The sequence below is a fragment of the Gymnoscopelus microlampas genome (genome assembly GCF_963454915.1).
Source record: "Gymnoscopelus microlampas genome assembly, chromosome: 17".
Taxonomy (NCBI): Eukaryota; Metazoa; Chordata; class Actinopteri; order Myctophiformes; family Myctophidae; genus Gymnoscopelus; species Gymnoscopelus microlampas.
This window is the reverse complement of record NC_139954.1, coordinates 12686265-12707594: the sequence shown is the minus strand read 5'-3', so window position 1 is coordinate 12707594 and position 21330 is coordinate 12686265. Positions and strand designations below refer to the sequence as shown.

The following is a 21330-nucleotide window of genomic DNA, read 5'->3' as shown; positions in this document are numbered from 1 at the left end:
GTGCACAAGATAATAATCTGGAAGTAGGAGTAGTTGTCAGTGTCAATTAAAAAATGTGTTTACAGACACCAGCCCTGAGAAGATTGTAGATGGTGTTCAGAAAAGAAGCAACCAGATCCAGTATCTGTACAGACAGCTGTGTCACATAGACCAGGAGCTGAGTGTGCTGGGTTCTCGTGGGTTTCCTGAACCAGACAGCTACACGGAGGCTGTGGAGAAGGTCCAAGGAATGAAGGGCCTTCTGCAGGATCAGCTCCAGTCGTCCAGTCTCACAGGCCTCGACCAGCCCGCTCGGTACGTAAATACTAGTAGATCTATACAGTAATAGAATAATCTACAACGTAATGCTCATGAATTACCTTAAAGGAGACACACCATGAATTTAAAACAAATATTTGATATTTAATATCATATGGTGTATGTCCCTCAAACCATTTTCAAAAGGTTTGAGCCTAAATCAACACTCAGATATACTCATCCCAAGTCAATTCTCTCAGGCTTATAAAGCACTTTCAGCTGCAATACCAAAACGTCCTGTTGGGCAGAGGGGTGCTGTACTGCGGTACTGAGCAATTCTGTCTGTCAAAATACATGGGCAGAAAGTTTCGTGAGGTAAGCAAACTTGCCATTCTGAGATGGCCTGTTCAGACACGCCCATTCTGAAAATCTCTGAAATGAGAATGAATGACTGAATGTTAAAAAAAAATATTTTTTGGGGTACAAGAGACACTGGGGAGCCCAAAAAATACCAAAAAAAAAAAAAAAAGTGAAATTCATGGTGTGTCTCCTTTAACATCCAAAAGGAAAAGTTTTATTCCAAGTTCCTCTAACAAGTTGAATAATTTGCCCAGAGGGATTGATACTGTACATTTTTAACTTTCCTAATTGTATCTTACTGTACTGTATGTTCCCTTGCTTTATATAGTATTATCATATACAGTACGTATACTGCAGTGCAAAATAGAAGATACTGTATACATTGTATGTCCCTTTGAAGGACCTTTCACAGGACGTTTAGCCCATTAGTCTAAACGTCCTGTGAAATGGAAGCACTAAAAAATTGCTAAAAAATGCTTAATGCCTTAACTGTACAGTTAATGTTCTTATTATTGATAATGTGCTCCCAGCTCCGCTCCTGAAGATAACACCAACACTAAAGGTAAAAAGAGGAAATGCTGTGAAGGAGGGCTACCCTGGTGGTTTGTGTTTGTCGGCTGGCTTCTGGTGGTCGCGAGCAGCTGTGTGTCGGGATTCTTCACGATGCTGTACGGGTTGAAATTTGGGAAGACCCGCTCTATAAGCTGGCTAATCTCCATGGTGGTCTCCTTTTTTCAGAGTCTCCTTGTGATTCAACCACTGAAGGTGAGATGAACAATTCATGCACCTTGTCTACTTGTGGTGAAGACACTATAAATGAAGCTAGTGTACTACAATGTAAGGATTTGAAAGGACTATAAAAGTCTTTATATACAATAAATATTAATAATAATAATGAATAATATAGGAAGAAATATTAACTGACTCACCGCACAATATTTAATTAACGACCTATGATAATATCATAATATCAATTGTTTTTGTCTTCATGTAAAATTGACAACATTTTTTGCAGCAATTATTTGCAGCAAAAAACATTCCTTTTGTCCCGTTGTTATGTATTGCCTGATATTGCATGCCGCCTGTGCTGCACAACCTGCATATCTACAGTACAAGCTCACATATTATAAATCTGTCATAATTCAATACAGAGACAACATGTACCCTTTGTGCATCTCATTACAGGTTTTATGCCTGGCAGTGTTCGTTGCTCTTGTACTCAAGAAAGTGGAAGAGGACGATGAAGAGGAACTTGTTATAGAAAATAACAGAAAGCCAGGTATTTACACTAACTGTATGATATACAAGAATAAGTGGAAGTAGTAAGTGTGGTGTTTTGTGTGTGTGTGTGTGTGTGTGTGTGTGTGTGTGTGTGTGTGTGTGTGTGTGTGTGTGTGTGTGTGTGTGTGTGTGTGTGTGCCCGCGCATGCGTGCATTTTACACAAATTACGCACAGCGGCTGTAGACTTTTTACGTTGATGTTTGTGTTTTACGCACTAGAGAAAGTAGCAAATATGAGAGATTGATTGGTATTATTTATTTCATTTCACGACCTGAAATTGTATTGTTTGGCAAATAGCTGTGCCTCATGACTGCTGTAAATAATTTAGAGCTGAGTAGTTATTATGAAAAGCCTAATTGGAGTAGACTAGAGAATATGGGAGTTGCGTAACAACGACGCTCTGAATAGAGCACATTATACAGCTCATTATAATGGTTTTATATTGAAATGGGGAAAACAGCTGTGTGTATTTAACTTTGTAAATAACAGGGCTAAACATTATTTCTATGAAAACAGCGCATAGGACAACGGACATTCTTGAATTTCCGGTCTTTTTGTGACTGACCCCTTAACGGGGAGTGGGTGTGTGTGTGTGTGTGTGTGTGTGTGTGTGTGTGTGTGTGTGTGTAGGGGGGGGGGGGGGGTTGGGGGAGGCTGATGGGGAGGACACGTGGTTCTTCTTTTCTTTTATTGGTGATAGGTTTTGTGTGTGTGTGTGTGTGTGTGTGTGTGTGTGTGTGTGTGTGTGTGTGTGTGTGTGTGTGTGTGTGTGTGTGTGTGTGTGTGTGTGTGTGTGTGTGTGTGTGTGTGTGTGTGTGTGTGTGTGTGTGTGTGTGTGTGTGTGTGTGTGTGTTCTTTTAACATTTTCTCCCCAATTCATCAGTCATTATGCCAATTTCCCCCAATGTGTAGTCCCATGCCCCATGTCACTGCAAATGCCAAATATGGAGAGAGAGTTTGACATGAGGTTATTTTCTTTTATTATTTTCTCCCTAATTTAGTCATTATGCCAATTTCCCCCAATGTGTAGTCCCATGTCAGTCACTGCCAAATATAGAGAGAGAGGTAGGGTGACATGCAGCAAATTGGTCCGGCCGACCGGGAACTCGCTGTTACGGTGCGTTTTAACAGCGGGTGATTCAGGATAGTATTTTCCGGAAGTGCATTGTCGGCAACTACTGGCGATGAGGCGAAGTGGGCGGGGGGACGATGTTGATCTGAAAAGATGGATTTTATTTATCTTTTGGACGATGTCGCCCGGCGATCGTCCGGAGACGAGCCCACTGTTAAAACGTACTGTTAGAGCCTGCGTGGTATGTGCCATAACCATTCGCCTCTTAGAACGCCCCCCCCCCCCCCCCCCCTCACTGCCAACTCCTACTGTTGGCCTTGGGGGATCCACATGTTTCCTCCTATACATGGCGTCTCCAGCTGCTTCTTTTCACCTGACAGTGATGAGTTTCACTGGGTGGGTGTAACGGGTGCAGAGGAACACACTATACTCCCCATTTTCGCTCCCTGCTGAACAGGCTCCCTGACCAACCTGTAGTGTAGGAGGAGACTCTATTGCAGTGACAGAGATCAACCCTCTAATGCCGGCTTCCAACTTGCAAACACAGCCTGTTGTGTTCATTTGAGCACCCGGCCAAGCCCGAGGCACTGCAGAGGAATCAAACCTCCACTGGTGCTGGGCAGGAACTTTATCCCTGCACCACCCGGACAGCGGATACCCATCATGTGGCTATGTTTCTGGTTTAGAACCGAAATGTCTTGCATCAATATAATAATTTGCACATTCTCTTTTTGTCTCCGCCGGGCCGGGCCGACACAAAAAAAACACGCAAATCGGTATGCAGTATCTCTATAGTCATGTGATCAAGACGGATCTGTGTGATTTTTCATATTCCATCCTGATTGGCTAACATTGGCTTCGAATGTTTGCAAGATTGGTCCGTTTTGAACAAAATGCCTCAAATCATGAACGCAGTGTGCGATTCCCGTGAAATTTTGCGTGCACATTCCCACTAGGCCGAGGAAGAAATGCCACCCTTTTTATTGGCCTCTTATAGCGCCACCAGGAGGCCACAATAACCTACAGTACCTGACCCGAGGAGCACTTGTTCTAGTTGTCTCCGCCAGGCCGAAAGGCATTTGATTGGCTAAAAATGTCTTCCAAAGTTTGCAGGAGTGCTCTGTTTTGAACAAAATGCCTCAAATCATGAACACAGCATGTAATTTCCGTGAAATTAAGCACGCACATTCCCAATAGGCCGAGGAAGAAATGCCATTTGAACATTTTCAAATCAGCCTCATGGTGGTGCTATAACAGGCCGATTTGTGTTTTTACCTATAACTGCATCGATCTGTGTAAAACTTTGTATGCGCACTCCTTAGAGGTCAAGGAAAAACCTTTGCCCTGCATTTTTCACATCTGCCTTTTATAGCGCCACCAGGAGGCCGACTTATGTAAAACATTTTTTTTTATACTACTCCTTCCCATTTTATCCAAATTTCACGGAAATCGGTACACATGATCTCTATAGTGTGATGAAGACGGATGTGTTTGATTTTTCATATCCCATCTTGATTGGCTAAGATTGACATCTAAAGTTTGCATTAGTGGCTTGTTTTGAACAAAATTCCGCAAATCATGAACCCACCGTCCGATTGCGGTCAAACTGTCCATGCACATTCACACTATGTTGAGGAACAAATGCCACCCTTTTAACATTGGCATTTTATAGCACCACCAGCAGTTCTAATTTAGCAAAACAAATGTTTTTAACAAAATGCCTCAAATCATGAATGCAGTCAGTGTCCGATTGCCGTGCAAGGCCTAAGAACAAATGGCACCCTTTTCACATTGGCCTATTATAGCACCACCAGGAGGCCACAATAACCTACCTGACCTGGCGGAGACCTGTGCTCCGAGGAGCACTTCTTCCAGTTAGAAATGATTTTCCTTATAACACACTTGATTATGATGCTCTTGACACACAGGCGATTGTAAGATGGTCAGCAGGGATAGCAGATTCTACAAGCCACCCCCTCCGGTGGACATTGAAAAGATGAGAATGAACATGATAAAGGAACAGAAAGCTTTTGCTCTCATCAAGGAGATTCTCAGTAAGTACAGTATGAACTTTGTGGTTTGTTCCAAGGCTGAGTTTTGTTGTAGTAAGTGGGGTTGTAGTACTTAAAAATGACTCTATTATAGCTGAACATACTGATAAATAGGGCTGCAACTATCGATTATATTCTCAGGGATTATTCTATTGATTACTTATAAAGAATAAAAGAGAAGAAGGTAAAAGTTGTTAATGTTCTTTGAGCTACAATTCCTGTTGAAGGGTGTGTTTATTATTATCATTATCCTCATCATTATTATTATTATTAAATCGAACTGTTGGATTAACCCCTAAAGCAGGTCTTCAACGTTTTCAGGCCAAGGACCCCCTAGCTGAGAGAGAGATGAAGCAGGGACCCCCTCTATATTGTATACAATTGTGTTTCAGATTATATATTTTTTTGTTTACTTGGTCTGCTCTTTTATCCCTCTACACCAAACCTCTGCAGATCTACAAGCTCATCTACAAGCTCACAACGCCTCGCCCTGCGAGGCGTCGTAAGCTTGTAGTTCTCCTCAGAAAAGGGATACTAGGGTTCAAGCAGTTAAGGTTAAAAAGAAAAATCATATCACACAAAGATTTGGCGGACCCCCTGTAGTAACTCTGAGGACCCCCTAGGGGTCCCGGGCCCCCTGTTGAAGACCCCTGCCCTAAAGAGATGTGTATGGTTGTGTCGCAGCCTACGTGGGCTTCATGTGGATGTTGCTGCTGGTGGCGTACGGCCAGAGAGACCCCAACGCTTTCCTCCTGACCAGGCACGTTCGGCAGAGCTTCAGTAAAGGCATCTCAGACAGCATGACTCTCCAAGACGTTTTCATCTGGGCTAACACTTCTCTGCTGAAGAATCTTTTTGGCCCATATCCAGGTAAAACATCATAGGCCTATTCAGAAAAGTGACCACATACCCGCTGCATGTCACCATAATGAGACCAAAATATGAAGAGCATTGGCAATGAAAGATAATCGGCGTGTGCTATACTGTCCTTCAAAGCGAAAGTGCACTAACACAATATACCGTATTTATTTGGTCAATTTGGTATAAGATCAAATCAGCCTTCATGATATTGGGGGATAAACAATTACCTCATGAACAGATATAGCCTACAGTACAACTAGTGCAAAATATACTAAAACAAATGTTAAAAGCCAGAACACAATAAAAATTATCTTAACACAGTCATGCTTTCAATAAACCAAAAATCTTTTTTTTTAAAAACCATTGCGAGGCTATAGCAATATTTTCATATACTTATTTATATTAGAGCTAGGTTTAGGGATAACTTCACTAACACAAATGTCTCAGGAATTAGTCATTTTCAGAAATGTAGTACAATGCCAGATAGATCTGCTGCCACTTGCATTCTGCACGGAAGAGAGAAATGATATTCAAAAGCACAAATTGAGGGGGGAAAACAGTTGACCAAATTTTGCAACGGCCAGTTGAAACAGTTGAATGCCTTTTTTATCATTTTGATTCTTTGTGTACTATCTGCACTTTGCCTTTGTAGGACAGTATAAAATGTAGCATGTCTGTCAAAGGTATTTATTGGACATGTTAAATGGCAGTGTTTACACTCATAGTTTTTAGGACAGCTCAAGCGAAGCGAGCTGTCCTCTATGGAGAGAGATGAAAGGCATCTGAGGTATGTGGGATGTAACCTCTGCAGGCTTATAAAGAGAGGAGGTGGCTTAGGCGAAAAAGGGGCGTAACGGGGCGTGATTTGGTCAGGGACTCTCTGTTTGTGGGAAAAAGTGGGCCGGCTTGCTAAAAAAGGGTCTGGTTGCCACCGATTGGTTGCTGCAACTTGGATTCATGCAGGGAGACGCCCCCTCTTTGCTCCAAACACCGATTGGTTGCTGCAACTTGGATTCATGCAGGGAGACGCCCCCTCTTTGCTCCGAAAAAATTGGAACGGCTGCCTGTTGTCACAGGCACTCAGGCACTGCAGAGAAGTAGACACAGTGGTGGAAAAAGTACTCAAATTCTTTACTTAAGTAAAAGTACCAATACTGCAATATAAAAATACTCCGTTACAAGTAAAAGTCCAGAATTAAAAATGTACTTGAGTAAAAGTACAAAAGTATTAGCATCAAAATGTACTTAAAGTACCAAAAGTAAAAGTACTAAATATTTGAAAATAGCCGATCTACAAATATTTGAAAATAGCCGATCTACAAGCTCACAAGGCGTCGCGATGCGACGCGTTGTGAGCTTGTAGATCTGCTATTTTCAAATAGCCTATAGGTATGAAATAGGGCTAAAGTGGTTAATGTATATTTCATTATATCATAGTTTATATCTGAAAAGTAACTAGTAACTAAAGTTTTCAACTAAATGTAGAGTAAAAGTGCAATATTTGCCTCTGAGATGTAGTGGAGTAGAAGTAAAAGTATTGTAAATTGGAAATACTCAAGTAAAGTACAAATACCTCAAAACTGTACTCAAGTACAGTACTTTAGTAAATGTACTTAGTTACTTTCCACCACTGAGTAGACATGTAGACTATAGACTATGGAGGCATCAGAATTTTGTATTAAATTATAGAATGCACCAAAACATTAATAAGTGTTGACTTGAATCTATTTAAGCCACAATAAAGCCCCGCTTTTATTTTTGATTTTTATTTGGGGTTTATTTAGCATAGTTTTAGATGATTTTCTGTGCACATTTCTTCATTTAAGCATCGCGAGCTGCGAACGGCCTTTTTGCATGTAGTTGAAGCGCAAGGGGCGGCGGGGGGGAGAGAGTCGCAGATAGACAGCTGGAGAGTTGAATAACCTCCTCTTCAAATAACCAGATTTATTTACCAAAGTAGCCTATGTAGGCGACCTACATGTTTATGTTTTAGCTTAGACACGGGTAGCCTACAATAGTAGATGATTGGTAAATTATTAACCATGACAACGACTCAAAGACTTTTATTTTGTACTTTCTTGAACCACAAGCATATCGCTGCACCAGTAGGCTACATGAGAGAGAAAAAGGGGGGGGGGACCACTTGATACACAAAAACAAAGCTGGCAATGTATTGCTAATATCCAGGGATGCTTTGTTAGGCTACAGAGTGCAAAGCACTACATTTAGCCAGTGAGAATTGCAGTGTACATAAAGTGCGCTCGGAAAGGTTTATTTTAGGAGCGCTTTGTGATGCACCGTGCAGTCAAATCCGCGGTGTCAATAAATTCCACTGCCCGCTCTTTGATGAGTCCTCCATCCTCCATGAATCGAATACAAACTGCAACTAGTTCCCGTTTGGAAAGCGGGAAATCTTTATACGCGAGTAGGCCTATTGCAAAATATTGTCCAATGTCCACTGAGTTCAGCCTTTATTTTACCAAGCAGGACTGATGCTGCAGCCTGAAGCAGCTTGCCCTGAAAGTGGTTTAGGCGACCGTTCGTTTAGGCGTCCTCGCGTCGCTGAGTTTGCTCTGGACAAACTTTTTTTTTTACGCTGGTGCCATTGCTGCCTCTCTGCTGTCTCAAGAATCAAACATGAAGAGAACGAGGCCACTCAGGCCAGGACATGTGTGTGGTGTTTATATTGTGCGCTTATGTCAATAAACCGGTTCTGTGAATGAGGGACACAGACAGACACATTTCACACTCGAGTGTGAAATGGGATTCTGAGAATACACATTGGCTCAATTGCTCAAAAGACCCAACATCCTCCAGACACGCAGGACGTAGAGAGAGAATGGATGTGTATTACGTTATTTGTCAGCCTTAAGTATAGGGGCGATATTCATAGTAAATACACAAAAAGCTGTCTGGCGGAGTTAAGGCACAGTGGCCCTCATTTATCAACGCGGTGTAGCCCGAATAATGAACGTACGGCGATATCACCGCACCTTTCGGCATTTATCAATATATCCTGACGTGGGCTTCATCCTACTTTACGCTGAGATCTCACGTCTGGTCGAGACCAATTGTTGACGTTGGCTGCGCCCGTTTATTCCATTCTAGACCTGCGGAGCAGACGGTCTGACAGGCATCTGGACACATATATCCACTCCAAAATGTATATCTACACTAATAAATAATCCCTGTGAAAATATAACATTTTATAAAGTAATTTAAACAAACTGCTTTAACAGTCATTCGGTTAGGCTTGCAGATCTGCATGGCTGCGTTGGCTATTTGAAAATAGCAGATCTACAAGCTCACAACAGGTCCCATCACTACGCGTTGTGAGCTTGTAGATCTGCTATTTTCAGCGCAGCAGCGATTCTGCGAGATAATTTTCGGGAGCCCCGAGTCCCCGACATTCTTTTCATGGACAGTGAGGTCCAGAGAGAGAGAGAGAGAGAGAGAGAGAGAGAGAGAGAGAGAGAGAGAGAGAGAGAGAGAGAGAGAGAGAGAGAGAGAGAGAGAGAGATTCATTCCGGACATTGGGACCAGCAGGTTACAATCCTATATCGTAACCCCTGGTATTGACCACATTGCTTAGCAGAGTTCAGTGATGCAAATGCATGTCAAGTTGATCAACAGATTGTATTATTCTCCAATGCAATAACAGTACTGAAATGAAGGCTATAAGGGCAATAATGGGAGCCCTTTCTTTTTTAAAGTAACTTCAAAGTTACTTTTCACAGTAACGCATTACTTTTTGGTGTAAGTAACTAGTAAAGTAACTGAGTTACTTTTACATGACAAGTAACTAGTAATGGTAACTAGTCACTGGTTTTCAGTAACTAGCACACCACTAGCACAACACTACAACGGTGTCTAACCGAGAGTTATACTTCTCCAGTACAACGGTGTCTAACCGAGAGTTATACTTCTCCAGTACAACGGTGTCTAACCGAGAGTTATACTTCTCCAGTACAACGGTGTCTAACCGAGAGTTATACTTCTCCAGTACAACGGTGTCTAACTGAGAGTCCATGCAGATCACAGTTGACAAATATTATATATTATCGGAGCTATTATTAATGTTATCGGTTTTATCGTGATGACGTCATAATTCCTGATATCGAACCGATAATTATCGGGCCGATACTTATCGTGCACTAATAATTTTATCGCAAATTATTGTCTCCGCCAGGCCGAAGGCATGGCGAGAGAGTATGTTTTACCCCCTGTCCGTCCGTGTGTCTGTGTGTGTGTGTGTCCGTGTGTCTGTGAACAGCTAATCTCTGGCACCGTTGGCTTGATCGCAGTGAAACTGTGCACACACACTCCCTGGATGCCAGAGCAGAACCTCTGCCCCAAATTTTTCACATGGGCCTTTTATAGCGCCACCAGGAGGCTGATTTGTGCAAAAGACATTTTTGGACAGTACTCCTACAGATTTTATCCAAACATCACGCAAATCGGTGCACAGTATCTCTATAGTCATGTGATCAACACAGATCTGCCTGATTTTCCATATTCCATCCTGATTGGCTAAGGTTGGCTTCCAAAGTTTGCAGGATTGGTCCATTTTGAACTAAATGCCTCAAATCATGAACGCAGCTTGTGATTTATGTGAAATTTAACACGCATGTTCCCACTAGGCCGAGGAAGAAATGCCATTTGAAAATGTTCAAATCAGCCTCATGGTGGCACTATAAAAGGCAGATTTGTGTTTTTAACTATCTGCACCGATCTGCGTGAAACTTTGCACACATACTCCCTAGAGGCCAAGGAAAAATATCTGCCCTGCATTTTTCACATTAGCCTTTTATAGCGCCACCAGGAGGCCGACTTATGTAAAACTTTTTTTTTTTTAGATTAAGCCTTCACATTTTTTCCAAATTTAACGCAAATCGGTACACATGATCTCTATAGTCATGTGATCAAGATGCATCTGTTTGATATTTCATATTCCATCGTGATTGGCTAACATTGACATCTAAAGTTTGCAGGAGTGGCCCGCTTTGAACAAAATGCCGCAAATCATGAACACAGCGTCCAATTGTGGTGGAACTTTGCACGCACATTTGCACTACGTTGAAGAACAAACGCCACCCTTTTAACATTGCCCTATTATAGCGCCACCAGGAGGCAGATGTTTCTTTTTTATATTACTTTTAATTTTGTCCAAACATGCAAATCAGTACACATGATCTCTATAGTCAAGTGATCAAGATGGATCTGTCAAATTTTTTATATTCCATCCTGATTGGCGAATTCCGAAAATTGCTGGCCCACAATAACCTACCTGACCTGGCGGAGACCTGTGCTCCGAGGAGCACTTTTTCTGTTTTTTATATTTTTCTCTGTTGTTGGTGACAACTCTAGTGCGACGCCACGACGGCACGACGGTGTCATGAATGCGTCCTTTCACAATATTGTGCGTCAGCGACGCAGGACGCAGGCCTATGAGCATCTCTGCTCAGTGCGGCTGCAGAGTTCATGTGCAACATCGCATGGCTGTGGCTTTACAGTTTTCCTTCGCCGTGTCTGTAGGTCACCCCCAGGGACCCCCAAGGGTCTCCAGGGACCCCTAAGGGGGGGGGACGACCGCGGACCTCCTTTTTTTTTTTTTTTTTTTTTTTTCATCCCATGCTTTTGTACCCCCAAAACTATTTTCTTTTTTTTTGGGGGGGGGGGTCCTGCGCTGTCCATCATGACATCTATGTCATTCTTTCTTGTTTCTCTATGGGTGTAAAACATTTGAAAATAAAACTCACATACTAATATATATTCTGATTCTGATGCTGGAATTCTTTTTATAATTTTATGATATAATGCTAAAAGAATGTCTTCAGAGAAGCATTGATATGGTTTATCGTAGGATTCATCACAGATGGGAACTCCAAGCTGGTGGGCAGTGCACGTCTTCGTCAAGTGAGGGTGCAGAAGAACTCTTGCCGTATTGCCAACGTCATGAAACAGCGTGTGCATGATTGTAATGCTCAATATTCATGGGAAGTAGAGGACATGGGCTCCTACGGCTTAGGCTGGAACCACTCTATGAAGGATAACGCCTCACAGAGCCGTCCCACTCCCTGGAAGTACCAGACGCAGTCTGAAATCAGAGCCTACCCTATCTGGGGATACGCTCTATACAGAGGAGGTGGTTTTGTAGCAGATCTTGGCCCTGACTTACAAAATGCCAGCAGGTACTGTATGCTTGTACAGTAGGTAGTTCATTAAAAGTGCTGAACATGTTATTATTAGTGATACAAAGTTTAGACCATGTTTCTATAGAAATATGATTTGTTTTCCCTAAAAAAATCATGACTGTCGATATACAGTATAAGGTTTTGAGCTATGAAAAGTATCATTTGCCATTGATTGTGTCCATGTGTCTACAGCAACCTGCAGTATCTATTCAAAAACACCTGGCTGGATAGGTATACGAGGGCAATCTTTGTTCAGTTTACAGTGTACAATGCCAACGTCAACCTATTTTGCATCGTCACACTCATGCTGGAGACCACAGCCATCGGTACAACTGAGCACTTTGCAACATCTGCAGTTTGTGTACAACTTTGTCAACAATAATGCTACTTACTCAGTAAATGTCCTATAGTGAAATTTTACATGTGAGCTGCATGGGTTTAATGATTTATTATTTGCCAGAAACACGCTTAAACACACTTAAATGTTTTGGTATAAATGGAAGCCATTGTGTTGACGGTGACATTCTCATATTATGTTCTCAGAACATATACTAAATGAACCTACATGTGATAACTTTCAAATGCTATCTCTACTTCTGGATTAGGAGCATTCCAGTTCCGCAGCGAGCTGCAAAATGTCAGTCTCTACCATTCCCCTGGTGGCCTCCACATTTTTGTCTTGGCCGCTGAGGTCATTTACTTCCTGTTCATCCTATACTACATGTTTCTTCAGGTAAGCATGAACCACTTGAAAGGCCTAGTATATGCGTACATACAACAGAAGAGCACATACAATCGATCCATTTGAAAAATCAACAATTCTATTTCCAATTCTTTAATTAATTCAGATACAGTTAAGGCTGTTTAAAATACTGTACAACACTGGCAAAATAAATCGATCAAGCGATGGGATTTATAAAGGAAGAAGAGATATAACATACAATGCTGTTTATAATAAAGCTCAAAGTACAGTCTCGTCATGCAGTGCCAGCATGTGATTCTCTCAGAGCCTTGATGCAATAATTCCAGGAGAAAAACAGTGATTAATCTGAAGGATGCCTCTGATCTTCAGACTTGTGCTGTACTTGAATTTAAACCATCTGTGAACCTCTTTGAAGAGTTGGAAGAGTGTCCACACCCAATGCGTGATCAAGAGTGTCTTACACGCTTGATGAAGGTCCAGTGGGACCGAAACGTCTGTCAGTTTTAATAAAAGAGGCTGCTGAGCAAGAGCAGTGTGCAGGATTTTTTGTTCATGAAAATATTTTTTTCAAGTTTGCTTCAAATATCTATAATACTCACAGACAGACTTAACCGCTTTTCAACTTGGAGTCCAGTTTTGGGCATGTCATTACAGGCGTAAAATGTAAAACATTTTCAAAATCTTTCAAACATTTTGAATCTACAAGCCACATCACAAATCTATGACAGCTATTTTGCGCAACAATGTCTTGACAAAGTATAAAATAGGGCAATCATTTATGAATAATTTAAAAAGATGGAATATGCACAGACACAAGGTTTCTGCCCGACAGCAACAGTAGGCCTATTGTACACATTACACAAAATTGGATCATTTTGCACAAGCTATATTCCATTCCAGGCTTCATTTATCTCCTGACAGGGCAAGTTGATGAAGCAGCAGAGATGGACTTACTTCAAGAGCAAGTGGAACTTGCTCGAGTTGGCTATCATTGCCCTCAGCTGGAGTGTCCTGTCTCTCTTAATCAAAAGGACTCTGCTGGGAAACCGGGAATTAACCTACTACCGAAACCACAAAGACCAGTAAGAATCATTTAGCGTTTTGCTTTGGTGAATGTTACCTGCACACACGCACATAGACAGACCCTTTTATAGACGGCTAGCCTCTTTCAGAGTCACGCCGTAAAAAAGGAATGTATTAGCTACTCAAGAGAGCTTGAAGATCTGCTATTTTTGCAGAATGCTCACCCCAGAATAGGGATTCTAGGGTTCATGTGAAACATTCTCTTTTATTTCATTTTTTATTTTTTTTTACTGCATATAGATTTGCCAACTTCCATGACACAGCCATGGCTGACTTGGTGCTGGGGCATGTGATCGCCGTCGTGGTTCTCTTCGCCACCATCAAACTATGGCACCTGCTTCGACTGAACCCCAAGTTGAACTTGATCACGGCCACGCTGCAGCGCGCCTGGACCGACATCTCAGGCTTTCTGCTGGTCATGGCCATCATGTGTGTTGCCTACTCTGTTGCCGTGAGTTTGGGATTTTTTTTCCCCAAAAACAGTTGTTCTCATTCTGCCTTCATGGTTCTTCTTCTGTCTTCTTCTTTTTGGCTCAACAACAGCAGGGTTAGCCACTGAGTGTCTGAGTACTGAAGTTTCACAGCCAATCGCGCAAAAGTGCAATCGTCCCTCAAGGCTATGGGATATACTGTAGTCTATCGAGGCGCCGGGGCTGTTACTTGCGCAACCATTTTAGAGTAAATGATGATGCTTGGTTTCAGTCAGTCAGCCTGGATGATCTTTTAAACCGGCATGACTAAACCTCTGTGGGATTGCCTAACACGAAAACCTGACCATTAGTAACTGATAAAGTTATGGAATTAAAGTATGTGATAGCTAAGGTTGTACTTTTACTGCTCCCTGTATGCGTCATTTCAATTGAAAGCTCTTCAGAATTTCATACATGGTCCAGCTACTGTATATGCTAGCTTTTGATCTTATTTGATGTTTCTGCATGCCTCAGAGAATTACCTGCTCTGTGCCAATTTGTTTCATGGTTTCACTTATCTCATGTGTGCACCTGTGATAGACGTGGTGGTACTGTACCACCACTTCTATCGCGGTAGCACTAGCACACACTGTACTATACCGTACCATTATTATGCATTCAATATAAACCCATTGTCGGTTTTCCCCTAATGGCAATTTTATATTTTGAGCGAACCTGTCTTGACTATATTCTTGATTTAATATGCAACAACTCTCAGCTCCCAGTCCTGTATAACTTTAAAGTGACATTAAAAAAAAAGAATCCACACTGTTTGTGAAAGTTTTTTTTAAAGTTTTTTTTCTTTTTGTAACATTTTGCTGTATTTTTCTAGTGCAATTTGCTGTATGGATGGAAGTTGGCTTCATACAGGACTCTCAAGGATGCTGTACTGACCGTGATCAGTTTGCAGTTGGGCATCTTCAATTATGAGGAGGTCAGTGAGATTTTATTACGGGCATTGGTCATTCTTTTTTTTTAACGACATTGGTATCTGCAATTATGCAGCCGATGTGTCCAGATCATAGACTGTAAAAAAGAATGGACAAAGCCACTCCCCTGCTTTCTACAGAACGAAAATGAAGCCGATAGTTCAGGAACATGCATTCCTCCATCGTTAATATATACAGTTGGCCACGCCGGAACTCAAACGCTATTGGTTGAGACCAGACACGTGACCAGCGAACCGGAAAACAACCCCCAAAAATGCTATTGGTTGGGTAGCTTGTCAATCAAGAGTAGGGCGGGGAATGAATGCTATTGGTTGTGTAGGTTGTCAATCAAATCATCCCGCCCCTCCTGGAGCATAGCCTACTTTATCGTCAATTTTAGAATAAATGGGACCATAATTTAGCAAAACGCATATCATGATGATTGAAAGGAGACTTTAAACTAGCGACTGGAAGCATATAGAATTTATGACAATTTTTATTACGGTAAGAAAATCTAGTCTAAAGTTTGTCAAAAACCCATTCACTTGCGTTAAAATAAATTCTTTCTGACACTGCAGGTCGGCGCAGGGTAAAACAGTGCCTCACTCTGGCCATTCATAAGCTTCCGTGTTGGCCTCATCGTAAATATCCAAGCCTTGCCCCTTGGTCCAGATCTTTAAGCGCTTTCTCCCTATTTTGGGTATGTCAATACAGGAGAAAATTTCAAAGCTTTCACAGATTTTAGTTTGCAGAAGTTGCACGTTGTGACTCGTGAGTCTGTAGTTTAGCTATTTGAAAAAACGAATGATAATAATAATAGGGCTTAAGTGGTTAAATAACAATGTAGGCCTATTTGTGTTTATATTTATTTGTTTGTGTATAAGGTACATTTTCTCAAATATAAATTGAATCAAATCAAGTTTTACAAATTCATAGGAAATGTTGCACTTTTTGACAAAATCAGTAATCGGACCCAAAAATCTGGCATTGGTCGGCTCTATGTTTACATCTCCCAATGGGCTCAGGCTCAGCTCATATTGACGTCCATGTAGTTCTGGAGTGAGGTGGAGGTTTTTCCATGTTATTCTTTGAAGAACTTGCTATCAGTGTTTTAAGTTTTAGTGTGTGTACAGTACATGAGTGGATGTTCATTGGACCAAGGTAGTCGGTATCAGCTCAGATGAATTGATGCTGATGCTTCCTTAACAGGTTCTTAACAACAGTCCAGTGCTCGGGTCGTTGCTCATTGGATCATGTATCGTGTTCATGACCTTTGTGGTACTCAACCTCCTCATCTCCGTCATCCTTGTAGCATTTAGCGAGGAGCAGCTGCATCACAAGGTAGTTTTATTGTAATGCTATTTTTTGTATTTAGTGTACCAGTACTATTTTGATGATATATTTATTTTATGTAATTGAGAGTTCTGAACTGAGTTTAAATGGATCCATGCCAATAAGCCAAATATCCCTTAATACATTATAATTGCGCTCTATAACAAAAAATATAAAATATAAAACACCATAAATATTTTATTTATTTTAGAAACAGTTAATCTTTTACTCAAGAGGGGCAATGCTCGTCACAAATTGATGATGTCATTTGTCCATGTGTGGTTTTTTTGTATTTTAGTTATAGAGGGCAATTATAATGTATTAAGGGATATTTGGCTTTTAGCAGATAGATGTACTTCATTGTACTACTCTACTACTCCACAAACACCTCTTGAATCTGTTGACTCTGTCTTTCCCCTGTTCCCCAGCCCTCAGAGGAGGAGGAGCTTGTCGACCTGATGTTGATGAAGATTTGCGGTCTCTTTGGGATCAGATGTAAAGATCTAAGTCACAACACCAGCCCTGAGGGGAGTGGCGGCTCCGACTCAGCATTTAATAATGACAAAAAGATTCTCAACAATTCTATTGACGTAACCATTTAAACTCTATACGTTTTGGCTGAAAATATGAGCTCTACAAGCTCGAGCTTTTTAGTCCAGTGGGAAGAAAGGGTTATCCTGCACCCCCCCAGAAATATGAAATATGTACAAAATGATGAGCTATGTTAAAAAGTTGTCAAAATGTCCCATGTAACAGTTTTATGCAAATTAGTGCCGCCATTATCGAAAAATCCTTTTTCTCTATATCTCAGCCAGTATTGCAATTAAGTGAACAAATAAGGTGTCTAGACCTATGTTCTGAGGATCAAAATGAAACTATTCTTAAAGTGATCTGTACTTGCGTGCTGGTTGCAAATAAGTGCTGCCATTACAATATAATCTAAATTGTACCAATTATTATTATGCCAACTTTTTAAGCCATCTGCAAAATAATTGCTTTCACCAAAAACTTTCTTCATAAAAGGTGTCTACTGTTTACTAACACCAGTTAGAGTTCCAATCCAATTCCTCTGGGAAACGTTGTGGCAGCCAATCAAAGTTTTGAAGGCCTGGTGTGAAAAAACAATTATGACCAAGATGAGCTTGTGGGATTTTTAATTAGGGGTTTGTGGGGGTTCTGAATCCATTCCAACCATGCTGTGTACAAAATGATGAGCTATGTTAATTCCGGGGGGTGCATGATACCTTCTCTACTATTTAGAGCTGCTATTTAGCCAAATATTTGCCTGTGGCTCAGGAGGTAGATCGGCCGCTTGGGAACCTGAAGGTTCCCAGTTCGATCCCCAGAGTAAGTGTTGAAGTGTCCTTGAGCAAGACACTGAACCCCTAATTGCTCCCGTTGAGCAGGTTGGTGCCTTGCAGGGTTTCCTCCGCCGTCGTGTGTGAATGGGTGAATGTATATGCACATTGTAAAGCACCTGGGATGAAGGCGCTATAGGGCATAGCAGTGGTGGCCATTTTGTGGTGCCACAGATAGAAGCCCCATTCATTTCCCCCATAGAGATTTCCGAAAATATTTGTATAAATTATTTTAACCAAAGACCTGAAGCCGATTCTACAAATGTCTTCAAAATCCCAGCAGTATTCTGAAAAAAACATATGTTTCTATATCAGAAACATATGCTCGAACTTACCCCCAAAATGATATGTATTTGGCCGCCGACCCACATCTAAAAAAAATTGTTCCAGGGACCCCCAGAAGCAAAGATTTGAGTTAAAAATGTTGCACTCATTTTCACGATTTTTCAAAAATAGCAGATCTACAAGCTCGTAGTTATACGTTTTAGCTCAAATCAAAGAGTGACACAGAAGGAAACAAGCCATCCAGGCTCCTGGTGAATCATGACCATAAAACATTTGATTCCGTGTGAAAACATATTTGAATATTTAATTATATTTTATACTATATTTAATAAATACCCTTTTTGTGGTTTTCAAATATTTTTTACACTCACTGGTCTGGTCTGTACACTCACTCTTAAGAGTTACAGACCAGTTTGTTCCTCACTATCAATCACCTAGCTGGGGACCCCCTGGAACACTCTCAAGGACCCCTGGAGGTCTACAGAGGTGTAGCTCCTTCACCACATACCGTAATTGTAATTACCGCTGTGTCTTTGAGGTTACTGGTACTGTACATTACGTTTTATGTATTTTAATCTTCCAGGAAATTCTCTACTTTTATCTTGCCAGTTTTGACCCTGTGTTTCAAGCTGCTTAGACCAATGATGAATAAAGTGATCTCATGTTTCATAGTTGAATAGAGGCAGAGATGCGCCTGCAATTACGCACAATGTTGTAATTACATTCATGAGGTCACACATGTGAAATTACTGCCATATTAATAATCATTTCCTTTAACTTAAATCACAATGTGAAACCCATCCACCATGGTGTTAATTAACCTAATCAAAAATAGAAGAATGCCAGCACTCATGGAACTGTACTTCAGATACTTTTTATTCAGACAGGCACAGTCAGCTTTATACTGATCATCCCGTGGTAATTAGACTATACAGTACTTGAATGAGTTCTGCTCACATTCTTTCTATAGTTAAATGAATCAGTTAAATGAATTCCAACATATTTCAAAAGTATTTCATAAATGCAACAAAAAAAATAAAATCTATACATAAATGAAAACTGTGTAAGAAGTAGTGAAAATAGCAGATCCACAAGCTCCCAACGTGTCGTTAGCTCGTAGATCTGCTATTTTCACTAGTTTGGGTCCCAGGCAAACATCTAATTTCTCTTTTGGGCCTTGAGCTAAAATGTTTGGGAACCACTGCTCTAAAAGGTGAACACATTGAGTCACGTCAGATATCGGGGGTCTATTACACGAAAGGAGAATTAAATAAGCCTGGATTCAAGTCAAATCCAGGTTTGACAAAGTCTGGTCCTTACAGCCTGGTTTATTCCGTTCCATGAACGCCAAGCCAGGCTGAAAAGGAGCGGCTTTGTCGGGCTAGACCGTGTCAAGCCAGGCTGTGTCGAGCCAGGATGGTAAAGCCAGGCTTCACGTATTCCTATAAAAGACCATGAAAGTCGATAGCAGAATCCTTGAACTTGACCAATCATGGAGCCCAAAACCAGAGCGCCGTTCTTCTCTGTGGCTGAACAGCAGCACCTCAAGGAACAGTGGCGTTCCCAGGAATTACATTCAGGGCAGGCGAGAACATTTTCAGATGGGGGTCCGCGGCCAAATATATATCAATTTAGGGGTCCTTGGCATGAAAAAGGTTGAAAACCACTGTTCTAAATGGCAGTGGTTCACAAACTTTTTAGCTCAAGAGTCTTGAGGCTTGGGTCCCGGCTCCCGGGGAGACATCAAATTTCTCTTTTGGGTCTTGAGTCCCAAGACTCAAGACCCAAAAGAGTCTTGAGTCAAGACCCTGGCTCCCAGGGAGACATCAAATTTCTAAGACCCAAAAGAGAAATTTGATCTCTCCCCGGAATCATACGAGGAAGTAAAATGTATAATAAGCAAGAAAGCTAACACGGCCGCAATAAATGGATCCAGGGAGAAAGCGTGGCAAAGTATTGCCGACAAATTAAATGCACAAGTCGTAAAAAAACATACAATTTATATTCAAGTCCATAAATGTATAATTCAGTTAGGCTTAAACATGAGGAGTGTATAGTGAATATTGGAATAATCTACAATGCGATAGCCTATTATATGCGCCATGCATGCATCCAACCAATATGTCTGAGTCTGTGCTCAGGAATGTGTCAAAAACAAAAAAATCTCCATGAATTCAAGGCTTCATGGAGTGTGTAATTGATTTTTTGGGTGAACTATTCTTTTAAGTGTCTTGTTCAGGGACACTTTGACACATTGCTGAGGCCTGGGATCGAACCTGGGATTTATGGCTTGCCAGGCAGGCTCTCTAAACATTCAGCTATGGCCACATCATCAGCAGAGATTCTAAGGCTGTTCTACTCTGTAACAGTAAAGGGGTTTCAGGTGAAACCAGCAAAATGAGGAATAATATAATAAAAGACGGTCTTGCTAATAAAGCGTCATGTCTCATTTTTTACAATGTATTTGATATTACCTTTATATTATTTAATAAATTATGCATTTCATCCTCTATGTATTGTCCAGCAACCTTTATGATAAAGGCGAAAAAAGATAGTAGACCCGTGGGAGCCAGATTGCTCAGATGCCAAGGTTCCTGTGCTGGGATTTGATCCCATGATCTTGTGGTCTGAAGTCAAGAGCTCTTCCGACTGCGCTATGAATAGAGCAGCCGCACATTAAGCAGAAGTCACACTTTCAACTGCCACCTTCGGCCAGGATCAAAAACTTTATATTTGAAATCCGAACGTCTATGTAGATGAATGAACGGGTCAAAAATGGAGAAAGTGCTAACACCATGTTGAAGTTCATTCATTACGGTCATGACAGATCCAGACGGCACTAGCGTTTGTTTACATTCGACCGCATGGCTCATTTGCATAAGATGTTACCATATTGATTTTATCCCACTGTTGAGGGTTAGGGTTATGTTTTATATATTTTGACTTGCCCCACTGGAATACAGTGACTGATATGAATTAATAATATACTGGACCATACGTAAAATGAAGAATACCTTATGATGTCAGTGACATTTTATTAAAAATGAAAATAAAAATAAGAAACAGTGCAGGAACAATACGTTTTCGTATAGCAGCAATTTTGCATGTACAAT

The 21330-nt window shown here is 41.1% G+C and overlaps 1 protein-coding gene across 1 annotated transcript in view; it reads left to right on the top strand.

Annotated features, from left to right (window-relative positions):
* The window catches only part of LOC311064295 (polycystin-1-like protein 2), a gene marked incomplete at its 5' end in the record, with an annotated part of 53852 nt that extends 33216 nt beyond the window's left edge, over positions 1 to 20636 (top strand). Inside the window, 14 exons of the mRNA XM_084084129.1 lie at positions 66 to 294; positions 1128 to 1362; positions 1783 to 1876; positions 4880 to 5005; positions 5687 to 5872; positions 11727 to 12054; positions 12250 to 12383; positions 12663 to 12790; positions 13682 to 13842; positions 14084 to 14294; positions 15146 to 15247; positions 16452 to 16583; positions 17003 to 18152; positions 18433 to 20636. Of these exons, the coding sequence (XP_083940255.1) occupies positions 66 to 294; positions 1128 to 1362; positions 1783 to 1876; positions 4880 to 5005; positions 5687 to 5872; positions 11727 to 12054; positions 12250 to 12383; positions 12663 to 12790; positions 13682 to 13842; positions 14084 to 14294; positions 15146 to 15247; positions 16452 to 16583; positions 17003 to 17176 (2240 nt within the window). The 3' untranslated portion in view covers positions 17177 to 18152; positions 18433 to 20636. The remainder of the gene's footprint in view (positions 1 to 65; positions 295 to 1127; positions 1363 to 1782; positions 1877 to 4879; positions 5006 to 5686; positions 5873 to 11726; positions 12055 to 12249; positions 12384 to 12662; positions 12791 to 13681; positions 13843 to 14083; positions 14295 to 15145; positions 15248 to 16451; positions 16584 to 17002; positions 18153 to 18432) is intronic.
* Positions 20637 to 21330: the final 694 nt, after the last annotated feature.